Source organism: Neltuma alba, unplaced genomic scaffold (genome assembly GCF_004799145.2).
Source record: "Neltuma alba isolate B1F8T4 unplaced genomic scaffold, ASM479914v2 tig00013646_pilon, whole genome shotgun sequence".
Lineage (NCBI taxonomy): Eukaryota > Viridiplantae > Streptophyta > Magnoliopsida > Fabales > Fabaceae > Neltuma > Neltuma alba.
The window spans coordinates 18355-45837 of NW_021637826.1; the positions used below are offsets into that span (position 1 = coordinate 18355).

A 27483-nucleotide genomic window follows, 5' to 3' on the forward strand; every position below is an offset into this window, starting at 1 on the left:
ATACAAACAGATTACAAATCAAAAGCAAAAGGGTTGGTTAAAATTTAAAACATCATTAGCTATGGAATGATGATTACATTTGACATGGGCCTGGGAAAGGCCCCATGATGAAGGCCCACGAAGAAATTAAAGCCCAATTAAGGGGAGAAAAGGGATAAGAAAAGCTGGCAGGTTGCCCAGAATGGAGGAAGACAATCCACCCTAGAGGGATTCAGTTATTGACAGTTAAGGGAATGAAACGAACTAACCAGGCCTAAACTTTCCGGATACAGCAAACTAAAAGAGGCGAACAAATGACGTTGTCCCCTAAATTCTGGTAATATCACCAGCAACCCAACGAAAGGAGCTTGAAAGGACCCACTCATTATTGCTTCGGGAAGCACAGCTTCATATATCAATCCCCCTTCAACCCTCCTCCTTCTCAAAGGTGCAAGGGCGGGGGCAAGTTACCGGAAACAATGGAGCTGAAGCTTCGGAATGTGGTCTTGGCGGTGGCGGTGAGCGCGATGGCGATGGCAATGGCAACCGAAGCCACGTCGGAGGAATGGAATAAAGAGTTTTCCATGGACGGGCAGCTGGTGGGTGATAAGGTGAGTGAGGAGGAAGAGATGATGATGATGATGGAGGTCGGGTCGGCCCGTCGGAGCCTGCAGGGGGGAAAAACAAGGCACATAACCTACGACGCGTTGAAGTCGGACCGAATCCAATGTGGTTACCGTGGACGATCCTACTATGATTGCAATCGGAGGGACCGTGCCAACCCTTATCGCCGAGGTTGCACCGCCGTCACCCACTGTGCTCGAAACACTGATTGATTTCCTTATTCCTTTCTCATCACACAGCCACCTTACCAAACCATACTCAACCATAATTCCCCACACACACACACACAAACACGTGTATGCTTCGCGTGATCGTGTCCTAGTGCAATGAAACTATATTATCCAATATTCACGATGCCTCTTAATGCTGTTGTCTCCCTTGTTTCTTTGTTCCTTTTTTATGCCTTCCACGCGGAACAAATTAATAAACGAAAAAAGGAACAATAGTCTTGTAGAAGTTGCACTGCTACTAGTTTCAATCTTCACGATTATGCGTCTGAGTTCTTACATATATGTGTGTGTAGATTATATCTAATCCTGATCCTTCTATGTATGCGCGTGATGTATAAGTTTAAGAAATTTCTTTAGTCAAATTTAATTTTTATATATATACACTCCTCTGATCCTTAATATATAACTTAATTAGTGAGTTGATTTTAATCCTCAATATAAGACTTATTTCTCATATTTATCAATTTTTTAAATTATCCATATAAATATTCCCTCAACCATAATCAGACAGAAGAGTAAGAGAAGATATTAAAAAGATGATTATGGTGTTTTAGAAAAAACATATCATATTTTTTATAATTAACTAATTTACCTAACTTTATTAATCTAATTAAATTAGTTAAGTATATTTTATATTAAGTATCAGAGGAGTATTATCTGAAGGGTAAATTAAATGACCCTGATTTTCTCTGGCTTGCTGCTAACGGCGGGCTGTAAGGATTCACTAGAGAGGATATTAGATTTCACCGACTTTATTGTACTTTAGGGTTTATTTAACGATTTTTTTATGATTTTTTAGAGTATCTAAATTAAAGGAAACTCCACTAATTTTAGAGTATTTTTTAAATTATACAAAATTGAAAATTGCAGCATTTCTTTACTAATGTCACCTTTTTTCATATAGAATATAATGAAAAAAATATAGTTCGAAAGTGGGAGAAATTTAGGGGGTAACAGAAGCGAAAGAAAGGCAACAGAGACCCCCAAATCCTATCTATATGTAGGGGGAAAATACGGATCTATCATCCATTCATCCACGTGAATTTTGGTGAAAGATGGAAAAAGATTAAGTACGAGTTCTTCTTCCCTTTTTTTTTTACCAGCAAAGTACGAGGTCAGATTTCATTCTCTCTTTCATTGTATTTCTTCGTTTTCCATCCCCCTTTTCCCACTGTTTCCAAGCCCAGCAGTTTATATTATATAATAAAATTAGATATTTTAATTTAATTCATCAAGTCACTCTCAATGTAGGACTGCGAATATTATATAACAATATCATCATCTAGTTGCATTAGTCAATAACAGCTCCAGATAGCAATTGCAATATTGTTAATTAACAAGTTGATTAATCTTGATCAAGTACGTCTTTTATGGCATGGATAATAAAATAAAATTATATTTGTCTAGTGTTATATATAAATCTAATCCATTAGTCAGACTAAACGAGTTTTTAAATTCGAAAATGGGGAAAACGTTGCTGCGTTTTCTTCTAAAAGTGGTGGTACCATGATAGTCCATAGGCCGTGTCAAAACTCAAAGCTTGTCATTCTCTACAAAAACAAGTTATTTTAAATACATATAAATACAAGTTTAGACTCTAAGCTTCATTATTTTTTAATATATTTGTATTATAATGCTAACCAATTTTGAAAGGTCCCGTTAGATCCAACAATAAAATTCATCACGACAAAGAGGCCCTCTTAATTAATTGAGAGTATTTCTTGATTCTTCATTCAACTAAACAATTTGTATTGTTTAAATATTCCCATTTTCTTTCTCGGTTTAAACCTTGAACATTACATATATATGCCACCCGCTTTTACTATCTAGTTCTCAATATTTGAATTTTAAAAAAATATAATTCGGATTGAAAATAAAAAATAATTTTATAATTGAGATGATTCATTCCAAAGTCAAATAATTTCAATTATTATTACTTTATTGTTTAGACTATCATTTTTATTACTTGTGAAAAATATTTTTAATCTATAAAGAATAAATTTTAATTAAAAAAAAGCATTCCATTTATATGAATAAAAGAATTTTGGGGCATAATTGCAATCCCTCTGAATGCCTAACCGGCCAATAATAAGAGGACAAAATGGGGGAACCAGAACAATGACACTACAATAATAGCACGATGCACAAGCTAACATACAAAAGAAGCTTAAGAAGCAATAATAGGAAGGCAGTAGTAGTAGAAGGAGCTTTAAAAGAATTCAAAGGGAAGAGAGATAGTCAAAAAATGACATGATTGATGTGGTCAATAAGAAATAAAATATATAATATCTTAAGGGAAAGCAAATGAAAATTTCAAAGGAATCATTATCATAATAATAACTCTTGTTGGTCTTCAAATGAAAACACCCCACTTGTGAACCTCTCTCCCTCTCTCTCTTGTAATTTCCCAAACATTGAAAGTGAAAGACAGAGTGAAGAAGACGACCTTTGAAATAGGGCATCTTCTTGCCAGAAGGATTCAGAACATCGCACATGCTCTCCTTTCTATTTCAAATTCCCCATAAATGTATTACCAACGCTCCACCATCCTTTTCTTTTTAAATACATTAATAAATTCTATTTTTACTTTCACGCAGGTCATATTTGAAGGCCCCGTGATGTAATCACGTAAGGTAGAAATGTACCTGTTCTTGTCCTAGGCAGTTAACATGCTTGTAAAAATTAATCCAAAATTTAGTTGTAGGTTAAAAATGTAAAAAATTTTATGACCTTAGAGGTGGGTCATTTCAATTATATAAAGAGAAATTACTACGTGTTTCTAATAATAAAAAAAAATCACAATACAATCTTAATAATTAATAAGTATGAATATATTACATTTTTATATCGGAACTTGCCATTACACAGGATATTTTTTAAGTAGTAACATTAGTGGTGATTTTCCCAATATTGAAGTGGGGGGAAATGAGCGATGATGCGGGACCCATAAGTATGTGAAATCGTAGTCATCTTCAGTGACAAAGAGGAAGAGGCGAAGAAGATGATCATCTCAAAAAACCATGTCTTACTGACTTTGTTCAGTTGTTGGTTCCTATATTTTCTTTACCTATCATCATCACCGGCCCCACTTGGGACCCCACCCTTCACTTTCTCAACTTATCACCATTTTTGGTCCTCCTTCAGTCAAACGCCCCATTATTATTTTAAAAATCACTCAACTTATACGCCCATTATTTCCCTTTTCCAAACACTAATTATGTCTGGTTTCCTTTTAAATTCTCAGTCATCCTCATGGAATTATAACCTAACTCACATTAATCATTCACACCAATAACTCTACTAATCCATCGATCCAATCAAGAATTCTCAGTTACATTTTATATTCTTTTCTCCTCTTATTGAGCCTAAAGCAATCTCATTTTAATTTTTTTTCCTTTAAAAAAAAATAACAGCGGGTCATATTTTTTCCTTATTAAGCCTAAAAGCAATGTCATATTTAAGTTATATGCGATTATATATAAATTTTTTAGAATTATGCATGAAAATTTTTATATATTTTAATTGAATCATATTATTTTCCTTATGATCAAGTTGGTGCCAATTCAAATATAATTCCAGTTATTGATACTCGAATGCCTCTCTTGGCCCGCACAATACGTAATAACCCAATCGATCCAAATTTGAGAGCTCACTGGCTCCCCGGTTCCTTCTTTTCCTATGCTTCTCACCCACTCCATTCATCTTCTTCCCATCCAATCCCATCCCTCTTTCTACTTTCTTACTCCTACTTCTTTTTCCCCTCTCATCCATCCTTTCCACTCCCACTCTCTCTCTCTCTGGGTTTCTTAACTAGTGAACAAACCCTCCATTTTCCACATCTTAAAAGGTCAAGAATCTTCAAACTAGACTTCAATGAATCCCCTGTACTACCTCAATTATTAATATCCACCAGTTCATCTCAAGATACTAACTGAAGAATTTGACCGCAAAGAAGACCGGCCAATCTGGTGAAAATTTGAGTGGGAACTAACTGGTTGATGTTAATTCGGATTCATAACACTAACAGAGTGGAATTGAGCAGAACAAAAAGAAAAAAAAGTTATTATACAAACAATGGATGAAGCAAAACATTAATTCCTCGATTATTACAAATTTATCTCTCCTCCTCCTCCTCCTCATATCCAATGCCCGTTCATCTATATATGTAACAATCTTACAACAATGAAAAAGGAAAAATTGAATCAAGAGGACGGAGAAGAAGAACCTGAAGCTCTGGGAGATGTGGTCGGGAACAGAGACAATAATCGGGGTTCGGCGTCCCTGGGAGTAGTTGCCGGCGAAGGATGTAAGAAAAACCCCTTCTCTTTGATAGCCCTCTCCTCCGCCTCCGCATCCAAACTCGGGCTTCCGTTGCCATCGGCGCATCGGTACGGGTTCGCGGCCGAGCGATCGAACGGGTCGGGTAAGAGGGGCGTGACGGGGCTGAGAACGAGGGAGGGGAAGTCGAGGATGCTGGGGGATAGGATCTCGGGTTTTCGGGGCGAAAAACCGGAATTATTGGACCCGAAAGAAGGAATCAGAGGGTTGATCTTGAGATTCTTAAGGGAATTCCTTCGCTCGTAGAGCTTGAACCCAGACTGCTGCTGCTGCTTCTTGGGGTTGGATTTGATGGGCGGGATGTGAGTCTTGGAGGAAGCGGAATCGGAGAGGGGTTTGGGAACGGAGGCATGCTTCACGGTGTCTGAAGATCCGGTGAGCATTTGGACGACCTGCTTGAAGGAGGAAGTGTCGGCCTGGACGAAGGTGGTGGGGTAAGGGGCGGCGGATTCGGATCTGGTGATGGGTTTGGGAGGGGGTGGTTGCTGGGGCGGGACTCCATTGTTGGTAGCTGAGGTTGGGGAAGGAAGGAAAGATGATGAAGAGGGGTTGGGATTAGTGTTCTCTTGGTGCCTCGGAGATACAGAAGAAGCCATGGATGAGAGGTTATTGAGTTTTTGGGTTCAGACAGAGGAAGGAGGCAAGGAGGAGGATGAGATGGGAGTTTGTGACTTTGTGTGTGGTTTGGTGAGAAATGTTTTCGTAAAGACCTCACCTTTGAGTTTGTCTTTCTTTACTGTACCCACCCTCACGCGATTTCCACTCGCTGCAATTATTTGTTCAACATCATTTTAAAAAAATTCCAATTAAAAATTTTACTCGTTAAAATAATTTGATAGATTTTTACGCACAGAAAATATTAATACTCTATAAATTTTATGCATGTAAAATAGAGTATTCTCACCAATAAATTTTAATGAATTTTTTCAATTTTTTATTAATATAAAATATGATACTTTCATATTAAAATAATATGTAAAAAATAATTGAAAAATTTTGATTTCCCAAGTAATGATAAACACATAGTGATTGGATAGAAAGAAGGGGATTTGCTTTCTTAAAAAAGGTCAAAAATTCAAATTACGCATATTAAAAAATTTATATTTTTAAAACAAAATTTTAAGTGAGTTAAAGAAAAGAAAAGGTGGGGTAGGGTTAGCCCTTTGAATTCAGATAAATTCATAATCTGAAGAAGCTAAACTCTTTATGAAGCGAACCGAAATTTTTTATGAAAAAACTCGGTAGAAAATGAATTTGCAAAATGAAAAAAAGAAGGGGAGGGAGGAAGGTGGGGAAGACGCGGGGAAAGGAGAGTGGGGGAAAGAAGAGAAGAGGCGATTGGTGGGACTTGGAATATTAGACAAGGGAGGGGGAGTGGGGGCCACGCGGGGAGGGAAAGCGTCAAAAAGAGATTAATAAGAGGCATTGACTTGCAGAGCAGAGCGCCCCCTATCATTACTCTGACCACAGTAATATCCTATTGCCCAACTTTGAATTCTTTTCTTTTCAAGTCCTGCTTCTAAGTAACACCCGGCGTCTCTTCTTTTCACTTCCTATTTATTTTTTGAGAAAAATGAACCAAAAAAACTCTCATTTATTTCTTAGGATTAGTGTGCAGATACCCTCAACCGGATGTCTCTGGGTAGATTTTGATAAAAAATTCTGACTCTTTATAAGATTAATGGGGTTTATCCCTTGAATGAAATTCAGCTTCAATAATGAAAACAAAGTGTGCAAATTTAGCTAATAAATTTTCACTCAAAAACACTAAACACTTAAAAGTTTTTTAAGTACAAATGTATTTTAAAATTTAAAATCATTAAAATATTGACACTTAATATTAAAAATATTAACGATCAACACTGGCTTTAGAATAGTATGTAATAATATTGTTATAATTTTAAATTTATAAGGCAAGTTTGCATCTAAATAAAACTTCCTAAATAAAAATTTTATAACAAATTTACATTCCAACCATTACTCCTGCTTCTTATTCTAACTTCACGGTTTGCTTTTCAACCGTGTGCCAGATTTTGGTGGCTTGTAATTAATTATGATGTGGGTCAAGCGTCAACTCCTTACTACACCAATCACCAAACAATCTCTCGCTCCGTATATGTTTTCCCATTCCGTCCAGCCTCTCCTTTATTCCCACCTTTCCCTTCTCAATTAAATACGCCTTTCTCCTTCTCCACTACTTATCTTTTTTACTTCTCTCCAATTTTTCCATCGCTCCAATCAGCGGCCCGAGTCTACAACTTATTTTTCCGAATTTTTATTCTATTAATAACTACTATTTTCAGTCATAATTATAAGAACTAATTTACTAATTTAAAGAGATTAAACAAAAGTTAAATTAATTATTTATAATAAATATGTGTTATTTTTTCTAAAATATCCTTATTAATTAAGTATGTTGGCTATAACTCTTATTATTAAAGGACTACTTAAGAAAAAAATATATAAATATTAGAGACAAAGTAAATGAGAATCTTATATTTAAAACAAAAATAAAAATTAAACAAGATTTTATATTAAAAATCGGAAGAGGTAGTATAATTTATTGTGGCAGCGGATTCCATACCTAAAACTTAACAGCTAGATCACACTTATTCACGTAATATCTCATTTAGCTTATTTTAAATAATTTTATATTATACGAGATAAACATGGAGACAAAATTTTGTCTGTAGCATAAAATGTTTTTCCTTTGTGTTCACAAGCAGGCACTCAAAATATAAGGCAGCGGTCAAGGATAAATATGTGCGTTCAATATTCTAATTGTTGTTTTATGCCTACACGACTAATATCCTATGCTTTTTAAGGTGTTGTTAATGAAAATGTATTTAAATTACAATATTCATCATTAAGAGAATAGATATATCCACTTTTTCGACATACAGTATAAGTTCTTCTAATTTGATTTGGTTCAAACTTTAAATTTGATTTGATTTGATAACATCTAGAGCAGTTATTTTTTTCCCTTTATATACTATTAAACTTTCCAATGTAACTAATTTATTGTGACTAATGTGTTGGCAGAAAAAAAAAAAATGTAATGCCATGAAAATCCTTACATTGCATATGATTGCTGGTCACACAGACACACATATACTCTCTTAACTTGATTTATAAGTCACTTCTAAATGTTTCAATAAGATTAAAAAAAATCTTAAATTCCATTAACTCTATTTTATAATTTAATAGTTTTTTAATTTTATTCTTGTCTAATATATGTGATGTCTTATGAGAAAAAACCTACACCATGATAAATAAATAGTAAAATTACATAATTATATAAAAAATTAATGATATGATTTATCAAATAAGATGAGATGAGAGGAGTAACAATGTGACTTACTTTGTTAGTTAAGAGTATGTTTGGAATGACTTATAAATAACTTTTTAATCATGATTTAGGTAAATACATGAGAAGAGTTTTATCTATATTTAAATTAAATAACTGATGACTACTGTTGGTGAGATCACCCAACTAGAATTTAAATTAATATTCTTATTAGGCAAAGAACATAAAATCTAAAAGCAAGTTTACTTTGGCAAAAATAAACTAGCAATAAACAAACACAGGGGAAACGTAACCGATTAAAAATACATTTAAAAAAAACCCGGATACGGGTTAATTCAACCGGTTAGCCTGTGTTGGCAATGGTTTGATAAATATGAAAAAACCAAGCATAACCAAACCAAATGACCAATGATAGGAGGACAGTGTTGTCAAATTGACTTGGGCTTTTTCCAAAAGTCAAACACTTGGATGCCCACAATGGGGCATGATCCTCCCAAGTTGAAACCCCAATTCCAGAATCCGAAGCTCAGAAAGCAGACAAATGAGAAAAAGAGGAAGACATGAATCCAATTCTCCATGATATTATTATTATCATCATCATCATCTGAGAATCTCAAAGGTTATAAAAAGAGCACACCAAGTGTTTGTGAAAATGGTGCGGAAAGGGACCGCTGGTGAGGGAAACACATGTGTAGTGCAACACTTAGCACACAACAAGGAATAGAAAAAGACCCAAATTTATGGATTGGACAATGGCTGATGTTCCCACTCCTCACGTTTTATACCTTTCGCCATTTTCCTTTTTTTATTCTCTTCTCTCCCTTTCTATTTCATACCTTGTTGTTCGCAACTCCAGGTGTCTGGGATTTAATATTCATCATTCTGTTTTCTTTTCTAATTCTTTGTTGTCAGATGGTCTTGGTGGGACATGACGAATTTAAGTGTGAAAATTGTAATATACTGAATCTCACAAGCAATTGGTACGAAGAGTTGGTATGTGTGAAATTAATGAGACATCTCACTTTTGAACTTCTGATAACAAATTGTGTTTTTCTAAAAAATGTTGCCATGTACCCTAGTAATTACTCGTCTAATTCTATTTATAAGACACTTTTAATATATTTCATACAGATTAAGAAAAACCTTAAACTATATTAACTATTTATTAAAATATAGCAACTTCAACTTTACTCCTATTTAATATATACATCTTTAAAAAAAATAACTATCTACACTATAATAAATAAAGGACAATATAGTACATTCGTAGTAAGAATTTAATAAAGTGACTTATAAATAGGACCAAGAATAAGACCAGAGGAGTACATTATATGCTATTCTTAATTTTAAAAGGGGGAAGCGAAAGATGGCTCCGACGTAATAAATGGAGAATTATAAATAAAAATTGGAATTAATTAATTAATTATATTCTCAACCTCACTTACAAGTTAAATTTCGTTATTTATACGTCAAGCTTTTATGATCACGAGCAGGTAGGACTAATGGGTGCTTAATTTGTTTTTTTTTTTTTTTTATTTAGAGCCCATATGTAATTCTTCCAGATACTACTCTGAGAAAATGTGCGCATGGAAGGTCAAGTTGGCTGCATGATTTATTGTATGAGGCCTGCATCACCAGTGGCATTTCTGGGCTTGGGATTAAAACAAAGCCCATTTTTTGGGCCAAAATATTATCACAGGCCCCGTCTGATTGATTTCACTTTGGATTTTCTGCTTTGCTCAAAAAATATGCTATAAGATGCTATCAAAAGAAGGTTAAAAGGCATACACCCCCCCCCCCAAAAAAAAAGAGAAGGTTATAAGAAAGAATTTTGACCACGAGATTCAAGTGAAAGGAACTTCGACCACTTAAACACGATGTCTCAAGTTCATGTTAATGTAGAAATCGTCTTTGAGAGAATTGCCTCCAACTGAACCCAAACAATGCTTAAATATGAACCTACCATAATCCCACACAATAAAAATGCTGTAAGAAATGAGAACGACGAGAGTTACAAGAGCTGGTGAGTTTAATCAAGTAGTTTAAGTTATTTTAGTATAAGGGATATCCAAACATAATAAAATATAAAACTCATGTCATTAGAGCTCAATGTCAAATCCATAACGCGAGAATCCGAAGCCCAGCAGTTAAAATTTGAGGACCTGTGGAAAAAGGGACAAAACATAAGCAAGCAGCTTGCGGAAAGTTCTCATCAAGTAACTATAGATAGCTTCGGCTATAATCAAATACAGAACTCAGCAGTGTGGACCCTACATGTTAGACTGTCCAAATGATGAATCAGAATGTTTATAAAAAAAATAGACTTATTATAAATTATATAAATCTGATGCGGATCAAATCGTACTATGCTAAAAATTTGTGAGAGGTAGATGGAAATTTCCGGAATGGTGGAGGAGACATGAAGGATTAGGGGATCCAAAGCCCCAAAGAATATGGCCAGCAGAGGTCCCAAGGCCCACATTTATATCAATTATTACCACACATTTGATCTCATCATGGTGCTGCCTTTACAACTTTACCAGCATCACATCCCATTACTCCTCCTCCACTTTTTCCTTTTCTTTTTTAAATTTTTTGGGAACCACAAACACTGATCTCTCTCCCTCGTTATAATCCAATAATCACTGCTTCGTATCCATACCAAAAGTTTATTGGGTTAAGGTGCGTTCAATGCGTGAAATATTTTCTCATATACATCCAGTATTATAAAATATTTTGTGATACATTTAGTACTTTAAAATTTTTTTTAAGTGTATCCAACACTTTAAAATATTTTTTGGTATATCTAACGTCTCAAAGTATTTTTTTTAGGTGCGTCCAACACTCAAAAAATATTTTTCGATGCATCCAGTATCAAAGCAAAAAAAATACTTTAGGATACTGGGTACCCTTAAAAAATATTTCAAGATGCTAGATACACCATAAAATATCTGAGAAAATACTTTGACCCAAAAAATATTAACCATCATTCACTTTGAACGTTTCATTATGATTTACATGTGATGAATCCCTCGTGCCATCATGCACCCCCCCTACACCCAACACAAAGGGAATCAGGAAATAGTGAATTCATTAAGTTCCACCGTATTTTCAAGTAACAAGGAGAATGAGTATTACCATTTGTTCTCTAGGGGTTACTTCTGTTTTTAGTTAATTCCTCAAATTTTATATGAATAAAAACGCATTAATCTGGCTGAACTGATCCAACAATACGTACATAGCTGCGGCTAATCTGGTTTTGCGACAGAAATAATCTTTTGCTGCAATGCATGTTTGGTTTTGCGAAAGAAAAATACATGCTGATATATTTGCAAGTCACTAGTACATCTTTATCTTGAGACTACCGACATCTTTTTTTTTTTGGCCCCTAAACTTTAAAGTAATTAAAACTAACAGCTTTCTTTAACATTATCATCGCAATGAAGTTTCTCTTCGAGGTTATTCTACTGCAAGAACCCAACTTGAAGGGTTCTTCATCAGTGTTCAGCAAAAGAGAGAGAGAAAGAAAAATTCAAGAAGGCAGTCTGAATTATGAAAGAGCACAATCTACCATATCAGAAATCTTATTGCATGTGACTTGAGCACAGGCGGCAGGTAGACCAATACAACTTCATGGGCATAATCAGACACAAATACAAAACACTAGAAAAGTGGAAAAACACCAAGGCCAAAACGGCAATAACAGTAATAACAGTAGTTCATGTTCACAATCCAGAAATTGAAACTAAATTATATTCTGTGCATTTCCTTCTTAATGTGGGCATTTGGGCTCGAAAGCAAGGGGTGCCACACTGTAGAGAACGAAAGGAAGCTTGTTGTACACAAATGGCTTCTCCGGTTTCAGGCCGGCGCCGACGATGCCACCGTGGAGGTTGGACGGCTTCTGACACGTGGCAGACGGCGAGGAGACCAAGAACACCCTGCACGTGTGAGCTCCGAAGGTGGTGATGGTCTTGGGAGCTTCGAGGTAGTAGTAGCCGTTTTTGTCTGTCTTCGCCGTTTCAATCGTATGATACTTTGTGTTGTTGCACTGCAGCTTCACAACGGCACCTGCAAATTTCAAAACGACACAGTACATCAGTTGTCGTTTAGCACATCATTATACGACACGCTACGCAACGTTTTGTGTTAGCCGTCCTCGAGTACTGATGGTCCCACGCCCCACAATCAATGCCATTCCTTGTCCCCTTGTCCCTATTTTCCCAAGAAAGGCGCAGCTTTGAGAAAAGGAAATGGCTACCTTTTTTTGTTCTGGGTAACCAGAAAAATAGCAACTTTAGCCTGCACCTATGTACTGTGACTTTATCTGTCATTCTCACGCAGCATCTGTGCTCTTGTTACTTCACAAAACTATAGCAGACACACAGAAAGCTACGGTCTAACTATGGTCAAATCTAGTTTCCTTTTGGTTGATCTCTGGATAAATCTAACTTACTCCATTAGTAGAGGATTAACCACGCAACAGACAGAGGAAGTGAAAGAAAATTGTAAATCTCAGTACATGGCAGCAGATAATATTTGCCAACAAGGGAAATCCAAGTAAGTTGAACGTATGAACTATAATGCAGTAGATGGCGTATTTACTTGGGAAGGAAAGAGTAACTAAAGTAAAATAACAAGCAGAAATATGCAGGCTTATCGAAGTACAGAGTTAGAAGGTAGCTTCAATGGGGTAAAACTTGTGGGTTCCACAGGCAGAACTGAAATGTGGTTCGTAGGAACACAAAAAAATTAAATAAGAAAGGGAAATACGTACCAAGAACAGGAGTGGCTCCAAGGAGAGTGTCAACACCAGCATACTTGCAGGACTTACAGTAAACAACACCTTGGACGGCGACAAAGCTTCTGGGGAAGGAACGGCGAGGAGGGACATGAGGGGCAGGGGCAGGAGGATAATGGTGGGAGGGGGCTTCACCGGAGCCGGAGAAGGAGGAGGAGGGTAATAAGGGGTGGGAGGCTTCACTGGAGCCGGGGAAGGAGGAGGAGGGTAATAAGGGGTGGGAGGCTTCACTGGAGCCGGGGAAGGAGGAGGAGGGTAATAAGGGGTGGGAGGCTTCACGGGAGCCGGGGAAGGAGGAGGAGGGTAATGAGGGGTGGGAGGCTTCACTGGAGCCGGGGAAGGAGGAGGGTAATAAGGGGTGGGAGGCTTCACTGGAGCCGGGGAAGGAGGAGGGTAATGAGGGGTGGGAGGCTTCACTGGAGCCGGGGAAGGAGGAGGAGGGTAATGTGGTGTGGGAGGCTTCACTGGAGCGGGGGAAGGAGGAGGGTAATGTGGTGTGGGAGGCTTCACTGGAGCTGGGGAAGGAGGAGGAGGATAATGGTGAGTGGGAGGCTTGACCGGAGCGGGAGAAGGAGGAGGAGGGTAATGGGGGTGAGGAGGAGGCTTGACTACAGGGGAAGGGGTAGGAGGAGGAGTGGGGGCGGCGGCGGGAGAGTGGTGATGGTGGTGGTGGTGGTGGTGGCCGTGGGGAGCGGGAGCAGGGGCCGCAGAGGGAGGGTGAGGGTGAGGATAAGAAGGAGAAGAGTGTCAAACTCTTCACTGAAGACAGTGAAAGAGGAGGTGAGACTGAGAAGCAGAACAAGAAGCAGCCTTGACGCCATTTCTGGCACGGAGGAACGCAGAAGAGGGGAAGAGAGAGAGAGTGGGAGTGATGAAGTTCAAGTGCGGATTTAGGCGCTCATTTATAGCGAGTTATCCACTAAACCGGCTTGTAGAATTAAGTCCCCTCGAAAAAATAAATCTAAAAAAAATTTCACTTTTTTCCCCCCAAAAAAAAAACATACCTCATATTTCTCTGTGAAACCATTTGAATTTAAATGATTGCATATTATATCTGTGTGTGTGTATGAAAATTTTTATTTCAATAATGCACCTATAATTTTTCCCTCATATTGCAATTATGTGTCAGAAGAACATAATTTTTGATACTATAATACAGGTTAATTAATAGTATAGATGTGTTATTCCAAAAAAAAAAAATCAGAAATTAATTGTTCATGCTTTTTAAATCAAGGAGTGATTAATTATTAAGTTTTATTTCTCAACAAAATTACTGCAGTTTTCTTTTTGAACTTCTTCACATTTCTAATATAAGCATCACACACACACATATTGTCCATGCTTGTTATTTTTGCACCTTTTAAGCATTAGAACAAATTCTAAAGTTATGTTTGACTAATTGTAAATTTTTGTGGCCTTCATACTACAACAACAAATTAGTTTATAATTCTTTAAGGTCACCCATTAATGTCATGCGCATAAGAAGTATCATGACTATAAGATATTGTTACCTGAATAAAATATATTTAAATTTTACATTGATAAAAAGTGAATTTAGATGTTAAAATATGAGATAAAAAATATATTTCCAATTATTAAAATATTAAATTGTGTATGTGTAATGTTACTATCATAAAAATCTCCATATTAACCAAACAAAACTTTGGTAAACCCCCTCAACCCCCCCCCCCCAAAAAAAAAAGTGGCCGTGGCTTTTGTAAAGGTGTCGCAAACCATGAAAGTGGCAGATAGGGATAAGCTTGTGTCGGGTGCACATCATCGTAAGGAATAAGGATGCAAGCGACCACTGCCATCTTACGTCTATTTTCAAGCTCTTTGGCCAAAACTTGTATTTTTTAAAAAATATTTTCAAACACAAATTTGGGTTTGTCAATTTTTTTGCCACAATTTTAATTACATATTTCTATTCATATACTTGGGATCAAAACAGAAGAAGGATTACACCTAAAGGCCTTGCAAAACTCACATTGAAGGACTCTGAAAATTTAAATTGAGGATTAAACATGAGTAGATCAAGATGTTCATGTGTTAAGAAACTGCAGACTATTAGACTTGCTGGACTTAATTTATACTACCTCATATCCTAAATATAAGAATTAGTTAACTAATTTGAGAAGATTAAATAAATTAGTTAAGTTAGTTATCTGTAATAAATAGATATTGTCTTTCCTAAAATATCTTTACTAATCAAATGTATCGGCTAGAACTACCATTATTAAGAGGACTACCTTGGAAAAAATGCATAATGATAAGAGACAAAATAGATTGGGGTATTATATTTAAAATCAAAATAAAAGTCAAATAAGGTCTTATATTAATGATCGGAAGAAATATTTTTTAATTTAAAAAATGATTAGATCTTTTTGATACTTTAACTTCGAGAAATTCCCGTGATAATTTCAAAAAAGCATGAAAAGTGATTAGTATAAAAATGGGACGCAAATTTAATTTTTTTACATTAATAATTCCTAAGCTTACTTATCATGTCAAAAATTTTAACTATAACTTCCTGGTGTGCTATGACCAAATTGAGTTCTAAAATTTTCATTATAAATTTCAGAAGATCACAATCTTTAAATATAATTTTGCCCCTTAAAATAGAAACAAAAGAGAGGGGGGAAAAAACAGAAAAAAGCCAATGAAAGACAGAAAAAGTAGGACATGCATAGGAGGATTAAAACCCAATATTTGGAATTTTGCCCCCCTTGCCATGCGCCTAGAAGCTTCCCAAGGCCTTCGGTAATTGCACCTTTTTTTTTTAAACATTTTTTATCCCTTCACTCTTTTTTAAAAATAGTCCTTCCACATTTTAAAATTTTAATCTGACCGTACTTAGTTAATTATCAATCACCAACACATTGAATCCATAATTTTTTAAAGGGTCAAGGTGCACCCAGTACTCCCAAGTATTTTGTCAGGTGCACCCAGTGGTCTAAAGTAATTTATGGTGCAATTTTGCCCTCAAAGTAATTAAAATGGTGCACCGGTATACCATGCTAACAGATCTGTTACTTTGACCGTTAAATTGATGAGTCAGAACAAGTTTGACCAAAATAAGCTGACGTGGCATGTCTAATAAGCAGGTGATGTGGAATTTTTTCGGGATTAAGGTGCATCCAGTACCTCCAAGTATTTTTCCAGGTGCACCCAGTGACCTAAAGTAATTTATGGTGCAATTTTGCCCTCAAAATAATTAAAATGGTGCACTAGTATCTTATGCTAACAGATTTGTTACTTTGACTGTAAAATTGATGAGTCAGCACAAGTTTGACCAAAATAATCTGACCTGGCAGTCTAATAAGCAGGTGACATGGCTTTTCTTGTTAATTCCATTGTTTTGTTTGAATATTACTTCTCTGGTCCTATTTATAAGGCACTTCCAGCATGTTTCACACAGACCAAGAAAAACCTTAAATTTCATTAACTCTCATTTAAATTTTAATAACTTTTCAATTTTATCCCTATTTAATATACATTATACCTCGTATAAACAAAGCCAATACAATAATAAATGAGGGGTAAATTTGTACATTCATACAAAAAATTTCTCTCAGTGCTTTATAAATAGGACCAAAAATTATTTTCTCTCTCTACCCTATAAATAGGACCAGAGGAGTATCTCTGAAAAAATTTCTTACTCTGAAAAAAACTCCGAGAGCTGAAGAGAGTATTTACTGAACCGAGAAAACAAAGCAGTGGCAGACGAAAAAAATTCCACATTACCTGCTTACTAGACATGCCAGGTTAGATTATTTTGGTCAAACTTGTGCTGACTCATCAATTTCATAGTCAAAGTAACATATCTGTTAGCATAAGATACCAGTGCACTATTTTAATTACTTTGAGGGCAAAATTGCACAATAAATTACTTTAGGCCACTGGGTGTACCTGGAAAAATGCTTGGGGATGCTGAATGCACCTTAACCCCGAAAAAATTCCACATCACCTGCTTATTAGACATGCCACGTCAGCTTATTTTGGTCAAACTTGTGCTGACTCATCAATTTAACGGTCAAAGTAACAGATCTGTTAGCATGGGATACCGGTGCATCATTTTAATTACTTTGAGGGCAAAATTGCACCATAAATTACTTTAGACCACTGGGTGCATCTGACAAAATACTTGGGGGTGCTGGATGCACCTTAACCCTTTTTTAAACCTGAATTTTGAAATTAGGATTTTTTTCCCAAAAAAAAAGGTGCATGGGAGAGATCAAGGTTTACAAGAGAAAGAAGGGTGATTATAATTTAAATGTATCATAAAATACATATTAATAGTTACTCATATTAATCTATTTTTTTTGGATATGTTCACTCTTACTAATATTTTGGTGGATTCATGGGAGACATGTAGAGGATATCTGACATTTGTGGCTCAAAACGTGATTTTAATTATTCCTAACATAAATTTAAAAAAAAAAAGCTTAAGCCATTTTTCACTTCTTACAGCCAATAATTAATTGAAAAGCAATATATGGCAAGGTCATGCTGATTTGAATAACCAGATATTTTAAGAAATGATATACTGTATCTACCCATGAACATGGCAAATTAAATTCTCTAAATATTAGTAATGTGGAACGAATTTCAATTAACAATGTATCTTATTTTTACATTAATAAATGACGATCTAAAATTTCGTCCAACGGTTAAAGAATTTTCTCCCTCCACTTCTATTTGGCACACAACGGCTAGATAATTATGAGTTCGTATTGTTCACCTTTGATAGTATTTTATTGTGTTTGGAAGCAGAGACAAGAGTAAAAAGGACAATTATTGGGCCACAAAAACAAACGGTCTTTGACGTTTCTTGCCCAAACACTATTAGTTCTTGTCGGTGGCTAGCGCAAAGGTTTCACTTTTTTCTTTGCGTAGGTAACTATCCGTTACAATAGCATAACAAATCTAATTACCAAAATCAAGATTTAAATCCCAGAGAAGTGCCCACATTTTAATACCTTAAATAGAATTATCTCTAATAGAAAGATACCTATACCTATAAAAAAGGACATAACAAGTTTAATTTCAGAATTTTTAAACCAAAGACTACATATACTCATACAGAGATACAAAGAACTACATGAATTCCTATCTACTGAGATAAATGCTCATATTTAGTGTCTGATAATGTCTTAAACGGGATTGTTTCCAATAGAATGATATATGTGTAAGGGAAAAAAAAAAAAAAAAGATACAAGGAGACCTTAAAAACAAAGCAAACACTAAAAATCCTTCATCACCTATCCATGGAATGGGAGCTGGTAATATCTTAACGCATACTAATAATTAACTTAATATTGACGTATATTAAAAAAGGCATCACCGTTGTGTGTTACATTTTACTAATTTAAAGGAGTAGACACCAACAGCCAAATCAACGAGGACAGTCCATATGTGGGATCAAATCTACACTCTTTATCTTATAGAGAAGCTTTCATCTCACCAGGATCCAAGGTTATTAATGGGTCATGATGTGCTTTATTGTATTGATCCATAGTTTCCTTTACTTCGGGATCCCAATGGGATTTTCCTAGATCCGTGGCTTCTGTAAATCGATGACAAATAATAATGAGAAGAGAGAAAGGAAAACAATGAAGAGGTGCGTGCGATAATTAATTAATTAAGGTCAACTGGATGAGGAGCCAAGTTTTGTCCACCCACACATGAACGTAATCCATATCTCTAAAGATGAAATAAACGAAAATGAATTTAAAACTCCAGCCAGATCTGTGCCTGCTTCTTAAAAAAGCTAAGAAGGACGCAGCAATTAATGAGAATGCAATACATAAGGATAAATACTCACATAGAGTACGTATAGTTTATGATTGAGCGTATATATTAAATTTGTGAAGCTTGGTGGCTACTCCAATCTGCATTTATGAAGCCTCCAGTTTGCATGCTTCGCATCTGTCTCCTCTCAGTCTCAGCTGAACTGTAGTTGCGTAATTTGCATGCCTTTTCACTCTTAATTTTATTATTTTATAAATAATACAAAACTCTACTCTTACGTGTTGGATCATATATGAGTCATTGTTTGTTCATGTTTCTAAGCAGACATGTGAAAGCCTGCGGAATCACAAAATTAATATATAAGATGGCTAGATGGCTGTATATATAGGTTGAAGTGCAATGGTCAAGACTGATGAGCCTGATGAGTCTCTTATCTGTATATATTGATCAGTCAATGAGCATGTTAGTTATAATTAATGGAATCCCGATCCCTAGAATTAATTAATATTATCACAGAATTTTTAAGAGAGGGGGGATCAACAAATGGGGCAAGTGAGTAGTAATAAGTTAGCCGGTTTTGGCTGATGTTTTGCAAGAGATGTTTTGGAATATGGTCTTTGGGTACTAAAACGCAGTGGCCCCATGGCAAGAAGTACTGAATTAGCCCCAAAAAAAGGACAAACAATCTGATATCACGGGGGATTAAATATATAACCTCTCTGTTTGGCCAAATATACACACACACATATAACCTCTCACTTTTGTAGATGAATTTCTATACCACTAGATTATAAGGTCATTGGTGTTAATATCATATGGCTAACTTATGAGAATTATGGCAAGTCTGTCACTGGGAAAATAATATACTGCCTCTGTTCTAAATGTAACATCTTTGTATTACTCCTCCAGTCCTAAATATATAAGGGTTTTATATTAAGGACCGGAGGAGTATAAACTATATGGCATACTTACGATTGGAAGTAGGATAATATTTGCGAAACAGAGCAAAAGATTTGAACCCCACATAGGGAGGGATTGAGTGAATATAATATATACATAGGATTATCTCAAATTGATCCACGGAATTGGAACTTATGCATTTCTCTTTCTTAGAGGCGATTCTTCCTGTAGCCTGCCACAGGTAAACTTAATTACCTGAGCCCAAGCATTAAGGTAACGCTATTGGGTTTGATTTCTTGTTCTCATACGATAATCAGATAAATCAAAGTTCCGATTCATTTATTTAACTATTTCTCTTTCTGTAAGCTTGCTTACTATGTAGCTCAACCGTAGGGGAAGCGACAGCAAGAGCAACGAGCAATAAAGAAGCGAAGAGGGATTTCGGCCCTTTTGAAACGAATTTATTAGATACCCAGAGCTTATTAGTTATTCCAGAATTATGAGCGCCGAAAGTATTCATCATCATGGTGGTGATATAGAGATTAATAATGAGGGGGCTTACCCCACTTCATTTTCTGGACCAAGCAACGACCACATCACGTCACTTCACTTCACTACTCCCACGTACACACCCTAATTCCATGTAATCTTCTTCAAGAATCATCTTCTGAACGCAGTTGATTCACTCTGATTAATTACTAATCAGGCATCTATCTTGCATTTTGATCAGGCCCTGCCCAGGCCAAAAACAAATTTATTTCTCCAATCTTAATTATAAAACATTGTTTGTATCCTATAAATAACGTCTTATAATTAAGATCGGGGGTACATACACATACATATTGATCGATGACTTGCTAGAGCCTTTTGATTGAAGTGGCACCTATTTTAAATGAGAGTTGTGAGATGAAACTTGAAGTAATATGAAGGTACTAGTGTGCGCATGAGTTTTCCTTCTTCTTTTGTTTTTTGGTTAAAAGCACGAGTCTTCCTTTCCTATGATAAAGGATTGCGATCATGTGAAAAAGAGAGCGAATAATAATTGCACGTTTTGTGGAACCGTTGGGAAGTGGTCACTCACCAGCTAGTTTCGGTGAAATAAATAGCCGTTGGAGCTGAAAAGAAATTTGCCTTGTTTGGAAGCTCAATTTGGCATCCGAGACAGAGATGAATCCAGACCAATCAAAATGCATCCTTCCAATTGGGCTTCTCAGAACTACTACTACATAAAAAGCCCAAAAGCATCTACGCACACACACACGGTGGCACTTGGACCATCCTGGATCAACAGAAGCCCAATTTGGTTGGATATGATCACGGATGAGCTCACGGGCCGATGAAAGTGACTGTGTATAAATCAATGGGGCAGTTGGGAGGCAGCCCAATTCACCTTGAAGCCCATTAATATTTACTCTTTGATGAGTCCAATCTGGATGGGCCTTCCCTTTATTACTAATAGAGTGTTTCAGCAGGAGCCAAACCATGATTTTAAGAATTCTTTATTCATACAAAACAAGTATGCGAAAGTATTGTCATAATTAATAATTTTTATCTTGATTTTCATAAAAATACTTTTAAAAGTGCTTTTTCGTATTTCCAAACACTCCTAAGTTCTCTCTTATTTTGGCATGCAATATACATATGTACGTGAATATGCGTGTATAATCAGAGCCTCATTTCTCGTCAATGATCATCTTGGATTTCACTCAATAGGCAAGCACTGCCAGGGGGAAAAAAAGCATGTATATTATATGAAACCCCCGTGAATTAAATCCCTATATCATGTTTCACAGATTTGCAGTATCAATCTATGGGAGGAATAACTAGATGAAAACTTACTCGATTTTCATGAAATGGAGCACATATCCGTGTAATTAACCACACTTCTCAAGCTAGATGCCTAAATCATTATTTTACATGCACAGCCATTTACATCACTCATCTCATATGGTCGCTTTTTCAGGCTCAATCAATAATCTTATCTTATTTATTATCATATTGATTATTTTAGATGCTTTGGATTCTCTTTTTGTGTAGGTTTTTTTAGAACAAAAAAGGAGAAGTTTTATGTAATTCTCAAGAGGATAAGGTGCTTAATACCCTGAAAGTATTCACGAAAGAGTACCGGTACCTGGAAGTTTTTTTTTTTTTGCTTTTATATGTTCTGAAAGTTTTATTCCCAGCATTATGCCCTGCAACATTATCTTTCGTTAAGTTTGACTATTAAAAATACTGGTCAAACTTAACGAAGAATAACGGTCAAAGTATTTTTGCTATAAAAATAAAATTTCAGGACATATGAGAGTAAAAAAAAATCCAAATACTGGATGTTTATTTATAGATACTTTTGGAGTATTTAAACATCTTGTCCCATTTTTAAATTATCAATGATTAGAAGTTATCCATCACTAACTTTGTCATTTTGGAACCAAAAATTGGCCAATGGCCTTTTTCGCAGCTATTGTCGCGCGCGGGTGTAGACATATGCGGACCCTAATCTGTAAAAAAAAAAAATAAAAAGAATTCATGGCTAAATTCTATTTTCTAATACTAAGAAAGGGATAGAGCAAACCAAGGATTGGGTTCCCTTGATTTGGATGAAAAAAATTAAAGAGAAAAGAATATTAAGAATTTTATAAAAATGTTTTTATAGTATTCTCCCATCACTTTCAAACCAAGCACACCAGAGATTTATCACTGTGTGAACTGCAAAACACGGGGGAGACGATTGTGTGGAAGAGGGAGAGAGCTAGCATGAAGTGGTCAGAGTCAGAGAGGGAGGAGAGACTCTGGAAGGATAGGTACGTCTAGACTTAGAGAGGACCACATCTCTGCGCACAAAGCACATGGCCATTAAATTAGTGTGAAATGGGGATTTCATATGTACTTTTTTTCTCAAAATGGAACTGAAACGAACATTGAATAGCAGTTTTCACATTATCATATATACTCCGTAGTCCATACTCAATGTGAATGAAAGCAAATGTTTGGGTAGTTTTGAAGGGATTGATGGGTTTATATTGCAAACATTTTGACCAAGAGACTAGGGGAATACAGTACTAGTTCGTTATTTTACCTACCTCTTAATTAGTTATTATTTATATCTTCTGCCAAGTTTGCCATGATATATAGTTGCCTCCCCGGCAACCCGTCTTTGAGCTTTGAACTGATTGATCCAGCAGCGAAGCTACCTGCCTTCTGCGCGCACCCCCAGATTCTAAAACACACACAAAACAAAGGAGCTAATTAATTGGATTAGCTAAATTTAAAGAAGGGTATTTGTGCATTACCTGTGCGCGTCTTCAGATACAGCAAACATAGTAGTTATTATCACATGCTATTCCTCTTACCCTATTTATAAGAACTTTCAATATATTTTACATATACAAGAAAAACCTTAAAATATATTAATCGTCATTTAAAATATAACAATTTTTTAACTTTATCCTTATTTAATATATAGATATTTAAAAAAATCAGTTATGTTATAATAAATGAAAGACAAAATAGTACATTCTTACTAAAAATTTAATTAAATAACTTATAAATAGGACCGAGAAAAACATTCTATATCCGCCTTATAAATAGGATCATATGAGTAATTCACTGCCTGTCCTTATTGACACATTGGGTTTTACGCAAGTTCAGGACCCTACAAGCGCACATACTAACATGTTCTCACCATAACTAAAAGCGAATCCTATGGAAATTTTATTAAATGCACCTCGCAGATCATCATTCATCAGCGTGGCTTGCGGTTTCTGTATAACCCGATGACATGAAAATTCTGTGTTTGATTCATTTGTAACTAACCTCGTGTTATCAGAATATGGTCCCATAATTTTTTTCCTTAAAAAAAGAAGAAGAAGAATAAGAAAAATTTGGTACGGGTCAAATCCAACTGGGACCACCCGAGCAGTCGCCATTAATGGTTGCCACCTTAGCGGGCAAGGGATCGACGGAAGAGGCAGGCAAGGCCACCCAACGTCGTGCTTGTTTTGTTAACATCACACAAGGGGCTCACTTTCCACGTGTCCATTATTGTTATTTATTTTTCCAATCTTAAATATAAGATTTATTTTATAATATAATTTATATTATAAAATAATTGACTGAAAGAATATTATTTTTTAATGGATACAGTTGGGAGGAAAAAGAATTAAAGAAAATAAACAAAGTGAGAGAGGATAATTTGATTCTATCCATGTGAGCCCTCTCAACCGTTCTTTTTCTTTACGGAGATAAATCACACGTTTTTCGTTTGGGCTATTAATGCATGTGGGTGGCAAAAAAAATATTAATGCATGTGAGGTGTGACAGAGATAATATGGCGTCACTTACCCTACGTCATCAACATGACCCATCCTCATATAAATTCCCCCCCGCCAGCCCAACAAAAATCCCTTATTTTGCACGTGACCACTTTATCCTTCCCGATTCAAATATTCTTGTTAATAATATATATTAGTATAAAATTTTTAACACATGTAATTATTATAATAATTATTTTTAAAAAATAAATAAATATAAAGAATAAAATAAATTGGGGTCTTATATTTATAATTAAATTGAAAGTCAAACCAGTTTTTATATTAATAATAAAAGATAGTGTGTGTTTATATGTCTATATATGTATATGTAAGATCTTTAAATGTTTAATTAAACAAATGGGTTGTAGGGATTATTTTGTGAGAGTTTGTTTTTTAAATAATTTATGTCAGTTATAAAAATAAATAATCAATATATTTTTGAAAGCTGCAGTTATGAATAATCTGACCTTCAAGTAAAGTTACATGGCGCGTTTATTATTTTGATTTTTTTCATTATAAAATCAACATATGTAGGAGAAACTAGCTAGTGTTTTACATGTGATGAGATTGTAAGATTATTTATAATATATCAAAAATAATTATGCTAGATTTTAACAAAACAATGTACTTTTATTATTAATATGAGAATAAATATATTTAAACCTCATTAGTTTTGGAAAAAAGGTATAAAACTAACTTTTTTACGACTAAATCAATATACAAAAATTGTGTTTAATGGTGAAAAAATTAGTACAATGAAAAATATTCTAATTTTCTTATGGCAATAGGCAAAAGTAGCACACTTGACTACTTCATATAGATTAAGTATTATTTAAAAATAATTTATGTTCTTAAAATTTTTAAAAAAAAATTATCACCATTTTCCAATATTATATTGCCTTTAATTAAATTTATTAAATTCTAACATCAATTATTTTTTCCCCTAAAATAGAAAGTCAACAAAACGATTTCCAGCAGAAGGGCATTTGTGGGCAAAAACGTTACTGTTGCAAACATTTTGCAATGCGATTCATTTTCATTCCATATCTGGCATCATGTTTGTGTTTAATTAATTTTCATTCCTCCTAAATACTACCTTTGGTCCTTAATATAAAACCTAATTAACTAATTTGAAGAGATTAAGAAAATTAGTTGAGTTAGTTATTTGTTATAAATAAGTATTGTCTTTCTTAAAATACCCTTGCCCATCATGTATATTAGTTAGAATTATCATTTAATAAAACCTTTAACATGTGTAACTGCTACAAGGACTGTTTTGAAAAAAATAAATAAATATGAAAGATAAAGTACATTAGGATATTATATTTAAATCAAATTAAAAGTTAAACAAACTCTTATAATAAGAAATGGAGGTAGTATACTTTTCTCCTATACTCTGTTCCTAAACAGACAAGAACATTTGTTTAATGATATTTAGAAACACGTTTGGTTAGTTAATTAACTTTTTACGCTGATTAATTAGAACACCATATTCCATCAGAATTTTCAAGTCTCCCTATCTATGTAATAAACCAGGAAGTATAGCAAGAAGCTGCAGAATCTGAACAACAATAAACAATATGTAATAATATAGATCCGCACGCTGAAGCACAGATCCATCAGCGGATGATGACAAATTGACAATGGAAACTACTGCATACCTCCATTCTTAATTATAAAACTTTATTTATAATTTATAAATAAAGTACCGGTATGGTAAGATCATATGAGTTTATAGATACAGTACGAACGAAATTACGTATAATTACAAACTAAAGTACAAGCTATTCACAATCTGATCATCAAAATCCAGAGTACGTAGTGCAGACATTGCCATTCTCTTCAAAAAGCACCAGAACCGTACACAAACCGCTTTAATCTCTCCGATATCCTCTCAGATCTGTTTCCAAATTCACTTATCTGAACGACATTTAATACAAAACCAGATCGATCAGCTCTATGCATAATAATTACACAGTCCTAAATCCTCTTCAATATTAGAGAGAGAAATTTTAACACAGTTTGGTCTCCCAAGGTCTCATTAAGAGCTAGTTTTAGCTTATACTAACTCATCCACTTGCTAATTTTAAGGCTTTAATGTAAAATCTAAAGGGGTTTTTAATGAACTAAAGAGAAGATCATAAATGGTTGGTTCAGAGGAAATTTGATTATTTAACTGCTCACCTGACAGTGTATGGTGTGAAAAACAGCGTCTTGAACGACTGAATAACTGGCGTTAACAATATCGGCTTGTTCTTCGTGAAGAATGCGAATGAACTCGTTGAAAATGAACTGGCAATCCAACCCAGTGATCGCAGAAACGTCTAATGCTGAACCCATTTGGTGAATCTCAACTTTGGGCGATTTTGACCCCCTAATGATTCCTCTACTATTGTTAGTTAGGCTCTCATTAGCATTTCTCTTCTTGCCGGTCCCCATAAGGTTGAGCTTCTTCTCCTTCATCTTCTCCAACCTTATCTGAAGTTTCTTTATGTAGTTCGTGGCTTCACCCAGCTGATCCGGCACAGAAACCACTTCCTGCACTACAGATCAATTCAGAACAATTCCAAGTCACAAACAACAAGAAAAAGAAAGATATATGATTAAATAGAAGTAAATTAAAAGAATTAAGTACCCTTGAGGTTTGACGAGGGACGAGTGAGCTGAGCTTGGAGTAAAGAGCCCTCATATGGCTTCTTCGGTTCCTCTCTGTGACCTTCCTATCGCCTCTGGACGAAACAACTGGGACGTTCTCTGTCATCTCTGTAGATCTATAGCTACCGTTTGTCCTACCTACAGATTACAATAGGGGTTGTTATAAAGGTTGAGACTTGAGATCGCTCAGCCTCAAGATTAATGCTGTTTCATGTTCATATGTAAGAGGGGAGAGAGAGAGAGAGAGAGACAGAGTGAGTGGGTGATTGGAATAAATTGCGGGCCGTGACTTTAAGTAAAGTGAGAGTGTAAGAATACAATACTAGATTTAGATGCGAGCCACTCTCTGATGAAAGCATTCAGACTTGGGACCTGGTGGGGCTCCTTGTCTCTTGGTGGACTCATCCCTGCATACACATGATCGTCTTTTTCACTGTTCCTGTTATTTAATCAATAAGCTAACAACTCGATTCTTCATTTATTTATATATATATATATATATATATTGTGTAGATAGGGATAATGACGTACGGGTAGTTAGTTATATAGCTGAAAGAAAATTAATGTCAAATGAGAACATATTTAATT

The 27483-nt window shown here is 35.2% G+C and overlaps 4 protein-coding genes across 4 annotated transcripts; 1 reads left to right on the plus strand and 3 right to left on the minus strand.

Annotated features, from left to right (window-relative positions):
• Nucleotides 1-458: 458 nt before the first annotated feature.
• Nucleotides 459-815, plus strand: LOC114738654 (protein RALF-like 4). The gene has a single exon (XM_028926716.1). It carries the CDS (start codon nucleotides 459-461, stop codon nucleotides 813-815), a length of 357 nt encoding a protein of 118 aa, XP_028782549.1.
• A 4016-nt stretch (nucleotides 816-4831) lies between these two features.
• Nucleotides 4832-5810, minus strand: LOC114738652 (VQ motif-containing protein 4-like). The gene has a single exon (XM_028926713.1). It carries the CDS (start codon nucleotides 5765-5767, stop codon nucleotides 5036-5038), a length of 732 nt encoding a protein of 243 aa, XP_028782546.1. The 5' UTR covers nucleotides 5768-5810; the 3' UTR covers nucleotides 4832-5035.
• Nucleotides 5811-12022: 6212 nt separating this feature from the next.
• LOC114738655 (non-classical arabinogalactan protein 31-like) lies at nucleotides 12023-14141 on the minus strand. The gene is given in 4 exon segments (XM_028926717.1): nucleotides 12023-12549; nucleotides 13256-13394; nucleotides 13397-14019; nucleotides 14022-14141. Coding segments are annotated over 4 exon segments (1140 nt in total). The 5' UTR covers nucleotides 14101-14141; the 3' UTR covers nucleotides 12023-12250.
• Nucleotides 14142-25983: 11842 nt separating this feature from the next.
• LOC114738656 (transcription factor bHLH162-like) lies at nucleotides 25984-27001 on the minus strand. Its single transcript, XM_028926718.1, has 3 exons — nucleotides 26876-27001; nucleotides 26425-26778; nucleotides 25984-26160 (listed from the first exon to the last, which is right to left on the minus strand). Exons 1-3 carry the CDS (start codon nucleotides 26999-27001, stop codon nucleotides 26083-26085), a joined length of 558 nt encoding a protein of 185 aa, XP_028782551.1. The 3' UTR covers nucleotides 25984-26082.
• Nucleotides 27002-27483: the final 482 nt, after the last annotated feature.